The 6,604-nt window shown below is 42.6% G+C and overlaps 1 protein-coding gene across 1 annotated transcript in view; it reads left to right on the forward strand.

Annotated features, from left to right (window-relative positions):
* Positions 1 to 2,659: 2,659 nt before the first annotated feature.
* Positions 2,660 to 6,604, forward strand: part of MRPS5 (mitochondrial ribosomal protein S5) — a 19,098-nt gene continuing 15,153 nt past the window's right edge. Inside the window, exons 1-2 of the mRNA XM_030888499.2 lie at positions 2,660 to 2,735; positions 3,682 to 3,819. Of these exons, the coding sequence (XP_030744359.1) occupies positions 3,780 to 3,819 (40 nt within the window). The 5' untranslated portion in view covers positions 2,660 to 2,735; positions 3,682 to 3,779. The remainder of the gene's footprint in view (positions 2,736 to 3,681; positions 3,820 to 6,604) is intronic.

The following is a 6,604-nucleotide window of genomic DNA, read 5'->3' on the forward strand; positions in this document are numbered from 1 at the left end:
ATCATGTTTCCCTCTTAGAACCATGTCAGGATCGACTGCCCTCGCCATCTGCGCTGTTCCACTGTCAAGCTACAACCCGGCATTGGAAATCGCCAAATCCAGAGAGCTGTAGTCATCTAAACGTTTTGTTTTCACAGTAATTTAATGTGCTTTAACGTTTGACCCGGAATTACATGGTGGGAAACCAGACCCAAACATTCTTTCCTCCTGTCGTGACCATCTCCCTTTTCTTTGCTTCCCCTTTGTAGCTGTGCTTCACGAGCTCTTAGGAGCAAGGGACTCCCTGAAGCTCTCGATGCTTTTTCCTTATGTCATCTTCCCAGTACCTTTATGGTGGAGGCCATCCTCCCCACCCCTACTTTACAGATGACGGAATGAAGGCTCACTGAGGATGAGAAAATTGTTCTCAAGGTTAAACTGGGAGGATGTCAGGGTCAGAGCCTACGGATTTTTTTTAATATTCTGGTATATATTGTTTGGGTGAACAACTTTATTGAGCTGTCATTCACATGCCATACCATTCATCTGTTGAAAGTATGGAATTCATTTGTTCTTAGTGTCTTCAAAGAACTATGTATCACCACCACAATCCTGGAGCAAAGAAACCTTATACCCTGTAGCTGTCATCCCTGATCCTAGGCAACCGGGAATTTGCTTACTGTAGGCTCTCCTATTGCAGATAGTTCATGTGAATGGAACCTTATAATGTGTGATCTTTTGTGACTGACTTAGTGTAATGTTTTAAGGTTCATGCTGTAGCTACTTGCTGTATATACTCGTGTATCAGCCGAGTTTTCCAGCACATTGTTAATTCAGTTTTTGTGGTAAAATTAGGTGCCTCAGCTGATATTCGGGTCGGCTTATACTGGAGTGTATACGGTAATTCCAAATCCAAAGTCACCAAGATTTGTCCTCATGTGGTCTTCTAAGGGCTTATAGATTTACTTCTTACAGGTGGGCCTTCAATCCATAATGAGTTAATTTTTGTATGTGGAGTGAGGTAGGGGTGTAACTTGTTTCTTTTGCATATGGATATCCAATTGCCTCAGCACCGTTTGTCGAAAAGACCATTTTTCCCTATAGAATTGTTTAGGCTTCCCTATAGGATTATCTGAGGAGCCCTGGTAGCTGGATTATGCACTGGACTGAGATCCACAAGGTCTGTGGCTCACAATCACCAGATCCTCCTCAGGAGAGAGAAGGGGCTTTTTAATCCTGTGTACAGTTACAGTCTCGGAAATTCACTGGGGCAGTTCTACCTGTCTTCTGGGGCTCTATGATATGCAGCCGGGGCCAAGGCGCGAACTGGCAGCAACTCCGAGCAACTGGGAGGTTGGGAGCAAGCCCTGGGTCTTAACCTCAGCGCTGGTTTGCTGGGTGACCTTGCACGCCTCCACGCCCTCTCTGGGCCACTATGAGTCGGCATTGACTCGATGGCAGTGCACTTTTGTGAGTTTTTATATAATTATATGGGAACCCTTGTCTAAAACCACTTGACTGTAAATGCGGGGCCAGAGCCTGTGCATAAGCATTTTAATATATTTACAGCCAAGGATCTCTGGTGGTATAGTGGGTTACATGTCAGGCTGCTAACTGCAAGGTCAGCCGTGGAAATCCACCAGCAACTTCGTGGGAGAAAGATGAGGCCGTCTGGCCCTGTAAAGTTTTACAGCCTCGGAAGACCTAGGGAGCTGTTCCACTCTGTCCTGCAGGCTTGTTAAGAGTGGGGATCTGCTTGCTGACAGTGGGTCTGGTCTAGTTACAGCCTACCTCTGCGGAACTCCAGGGGGAGGAAGGGAGCAGAGTGCTGAGGGACCCTTCCCCAGGGAGGCGACGCTTCACACAAACCAAGAGAACATAATCAGAGACAAGAGGGTGAAAGGAAAGTTAGGTCTTATGGCAGACCTGTAGGCTGTGCTGTTTTCACTTTGTTCCACAGGTATCAGGAGCCGAGAAATGGTTTATCAGGGCCGTGAAGTGACCAAAACCAAACCAAAATCACTGCCAGCGAGTCGCTGCCAACCCTTAGCAACCCTCTAGGACAGGTAGAACTGCCCTTGTGAGTTTCTGAGACTGTAACTGTTAACGGGAGTAGAAAACCCTGTCTTTCTCCCTTGGAGTGGCTGGTGGTTTCAAACTGCTGACCTTGCAGTTAGTAGCCCAATGCATAACCACTGTGCCCACTCCTCATGAAGTGATTGGCCAGAGCCTCTTACTAGAAAGGTCTGTCTGATGGCAGATGGTGAATTGGAGGGGAGAGACTGCAAGTAGGGAGACCCATTAGTTGCCCTTTGTTGCTTTGTGTCAGAACCATGGTGAGGCCGGAACCAGGTGAGCGGAGGACCAGAGGCAGTGTGACCAGAGGAGTGGGGGAAGCTGACAAATGACAGCTGGGCCGAGTTTTGAGGAGAATTGGCAGGCTTGGTGACTGAATGATGTGAACGTAAAGGGAGAAGATGTAATGTGACACCAGCTACTTAGGCAAGGAGTCGTGAAATCCAACAATTACTCACTCACTTGTCTTGGCTCATTAGAAAATTGTTGTCAGGGGCCGTTAAATCAGTTCCTCTTTGGGTAACCCTATGTAAAATGTTCTTTTCCATGTAGAAATATATCTTTTTAAAAAGTATGTGTTGCTTTGTCTTTAAAAACAGGTCATTTGTGGCCCAGGCAGCTTTTCTTAAACACTTTCCCAACAACTTCCGTTTTGGCATTGAAGACTGCCCTCGGGAATGGTGAGATTCAGTTACTTGCCTTTTCTCTTATGATTTATTATATTTAATATAGTTTATGTAGTTTTTAAAATATAAATAAGTAACATTCTTTATAATAGAAATGCTATGACTTAAAGAGTATTTAAAAAAATCTTTTAATAGCAATTGGTATTACTAAAAAATCGGCTACCACTTATTGAACAAGAAGACTTGGTGGAGCAATTTCTTAAGGATTTGCCCTCAAACTGAAAGGTAGCAATTGCAACCCATCCACTGGAAAGACTATACTCAACCTATTGGGCAGTTTGCCAATGGCGTCAAGGTTGGCTGCTTGTATTGTGTATCAGGCTTGTAAGGCCTGACACCAGCTATTATTCCCGTTTTACAGATGTTGCAGAGAGTCTCTGAGAAGCGAAGTGACTTGCTCAAGATCACACAGCCGCTAAATGGCAGGCCTGGGACCTGAGCAGTCTGGATAGAAGGGTTTTGTCCCTATAACCGTGACAGCACAGGCCGTCTCTTGAGTCAATCCCCAGGCAGAAAGGCAGCCAGCAAGGAAACCCCTGCCTTTTACACGTGGACTGTTATTGGGTTAGAAGTGAAGTCTCTTGTTTTTGAATGTACAAAGTTGGATACTGTAACTACTGTTCTGCACCTTGCTCTTTGCAGGTTTTCTACATCAGTGCACTGCAGGACTGCATACTGCAGGGGGTGCCACTCACCCAGAGAGAGGGTGGGGAGCCGTGTGTATGTGTTGGTAGCCCTGGTGCATATCGCATAGCTGTTTCTCTTGAGTTAGTGTCATCTATTACGTGGATGAATTGTTTTTAGTTAAGGAAAGACCACCCTTGAAATAGAATTATTTAACATTCAGGATTTATTTTATTGTTAGCAATTACTGGTACCAATGGTGCTTCTCATAGCCATGAAGTATCTAACTCAAAATTTTATTTCCATTTATCTCCAGGCCCTTTGTCATCACTGGGGACCAGAGGAAACTGTCATTACACCATCTTGAGCCATGTACTACAGACACAAGGCTGTGTTTATTCTCCTAGTAACTGGATGGGCCAACAGTGTAGACCCTCCAGTTTCTTCAATAAATGTATGTAGAACGGCCACAAACTTCCTATTACATAAAAGAGTGGGGGGAAAGAAAGATATTTTCTGCAGTTTAATTTTCCTCCTTTTTTCAAATGAATTAACCTTTCAGTGATTAGTTCCTTAGGTACCTCTTAGAATTACCTTATATGATCTGTGTTAGGCAGGGTTTTCTAGAGAAACAAAATAAGGACACTTAGGATTTTATATGTTTTATATATATAGGTTTGTACAGTGAGAAGGAATATAACAGCTAATTAGTCCACATAGCAGTACAGAGGGCTCAGTTCAACTCACTTCTGTAGAACAGTTAATATCCTGGAAGTCCTTCAACTCACCTGGGCTGCTGGATCCAAGGTCAAGGAAACAGAGTGAGAAGTCTTCCCTTAAGCAAAGCACGCAGAGTCTGTCCATAGGCGTTAGACAGCCGGGTGGGTCAGCAAGTCAGTAGCTCCAGAGGTTATCCAGGCAGGCCCTGATGGGATCTGGAACTCAAGCAGAACGACAGGATCCACCAGCTCTAGCTCAAGCAATGTACGCACTCGCAGCGTGGCGAAGCAGGTCCCCAAGGGGCCTCAAGCTCCAGCAACATGATCCACGGGTTGGCTAGGCCCACAGGTGGTGTAGGTTGAGGCAGAGAACTAGCTAAAGCAGCAGCACACTGGTATGATCATCAGGGAGCAAGAGAGGAAGTCCCAGAATTCTCATAAGGCCACACCCACAACGAGGCATCAGTCAGGCTGTGACCTGATTGGCAGGCTAGACTCCACCCCTATAGCTTGTTTATCAAGTTGACATGAAATAATGGAACTGCCACAATGTCCTCAGTGCTCTTATGCTACACTCTTGGAAGCCCTAGTTTAAGCAGGAGCAAGATGAAGCGTTCTACTGCTGTAAATATTTAGTCTTGGGCCCCACGTGCACTGCTCCTTGTCTATAGAGTCACTATGAGTTGGAATCAACTCAACAGTGGGATGAGTTTATGTTAAAGGAGCCTGGTAGCACAACCATAGATCATCTGTCTGCTAGCTGAAAGATTGGTGGTTTGACCCCAATTCAAAATAGCATGTTAAACTAATGAGGGTCTTACATCAATACTTTCGGTTGTTGTAGTAGTAAAATCTCCATCAAAACACATTAATTCAACATGTATTAAGTTGCTAAAAATGTTCCTTAGGAATATTTAAGAATGTAGGGAAGAGCTAGCAATATTAAGAGGGGAAAAAAACCAAGATATTAAATTATATGTATAACTTCCATTTTATTTAGAGCAGAACAAATATGTATACTTATACATGCATCAATAATATAAAGCTAAATAAGCAAATTGTATATTCTGACCTAACAGTGTGATGGGGTTATGGTTTATTTAAATATTCTTTATATTGTCTTTTTCTTCTGGAGGAAAAAAATAGCTTCTTTTGTAATCTGAAAAAAGATTTAAACTATTTTTGGGGTATAGTGGCAATCAAAAGTTGATGTGTGATTGCCATCGTTTTCAAATGTGGTTAGAAATCTGATTTTATTTTCCTCTTATAATACTAAGCTAAACTTTTTAATATTTTGAATATGTTTGTCTCAATTTCAAGTCTTTGGAAAATTGAGTCCTAAAAAGAAAACCTTAGTGAGTGATGTACTTAAGGTCAAGAAAACTAATCGAGTGACCTTTTAGTATACACCCAGTAAAACTGCTTCCACTGAACTTTTAAGCTTTTTGATTTACAGAAACCATCACTTTTCAACAGCTAAGAAAGAAAATCTAATCTTTCGTGTGCGTACAGTTTGAGTTTTTACTTTGGCAGTGGGCTGCTGTCGACAAGTCAGTAGTTCAAACCCACCATCCATTCTGCAGCGGAAAGATGAGGCTGCCGGCTCTTGTACAGACTTCAAGTCTTGGACATCTTCTGTAGGCTCACTGTGAGCTGCAGTCCACTCCATCGTAGTGGATGTGGGTTGCTTTGGTTTTTAAAAGGAGAATTAGTGTTTGTCTGACTGGAGCTTAGCCTTTTGCTCCCTGCATGGATGCACAGAGCAACCTGCTGCTGTGGACACTCACTTTTCTGAGCATCATTTATAAAGATCAGCTACAATGTGTGTGTGTGTGTGTGTGTGTGTGTGTGTGTGTGTGTGTGTGTTGAAGAGTGAGATACTAGGCAGATACAAAACATTTTAGAACATTTAGGACCTGTTTTTAAAAACAGTCTTAGAAATTTAAAATATTTTTCTTTTTGGATGTTAGTTACATAGAGAATTGGGGCAAGGTCTTTCAGAAGCAACTAGGTAGAACATCTAAACCCAAAGGTTTATAAGAGAAGGAGAGTGAAGATATTGATTATGCTAATTAATTCAAGAGCTCTTCCAAAAGTACATGGGAAAATGGAATGTAAAGTTGATGGACTGTTCCCACAAACTTTTGAAGCTCCTTTTTAAAAAAAATCATTTTATTGGGGACTCATATAACTCTTATCACAATCCATCCATCCATCCATTGTGTCAAGCACATCTGTACATTCATTACCCTTACCATTCTCGAAGGTCCCTTTAATGTTTCATGTTCCACACATGTAGATTGACGTTTCTCAGATTTTGGACTAGTAGGACATTTTGTGTGAGTAGATTTATTTATCAAAAGACTGATAAGGTAACAGCTGCAGTGATTAAAATCAACTGATGGTACTGTGAGCAGTTGGAAGTCTTGGGGAGACGATTTGAATCCAATAGATAATGTAGCTACACCCATAAAATTCATTAGTGGGCAAGTAAAGACTAAATACCCCACCTGTAGACAC

This window comes from Echinops telfairi, unplaced genomic scaffold (assembly GCF_000313985.2).
Source record: "Echinops telfairi isolate 266 unplaced genomic scaffold, ASM31398v2 ScPeMD7_7467;HRSCAF=8505_1, whole genome shotgun sequence".
Lineage (NCBI taxonomy): Eukaryota > Metazoa > Chordata > Mammalia > Afrosoricida > Tenrecidae > Echinops > Echinops telfairi.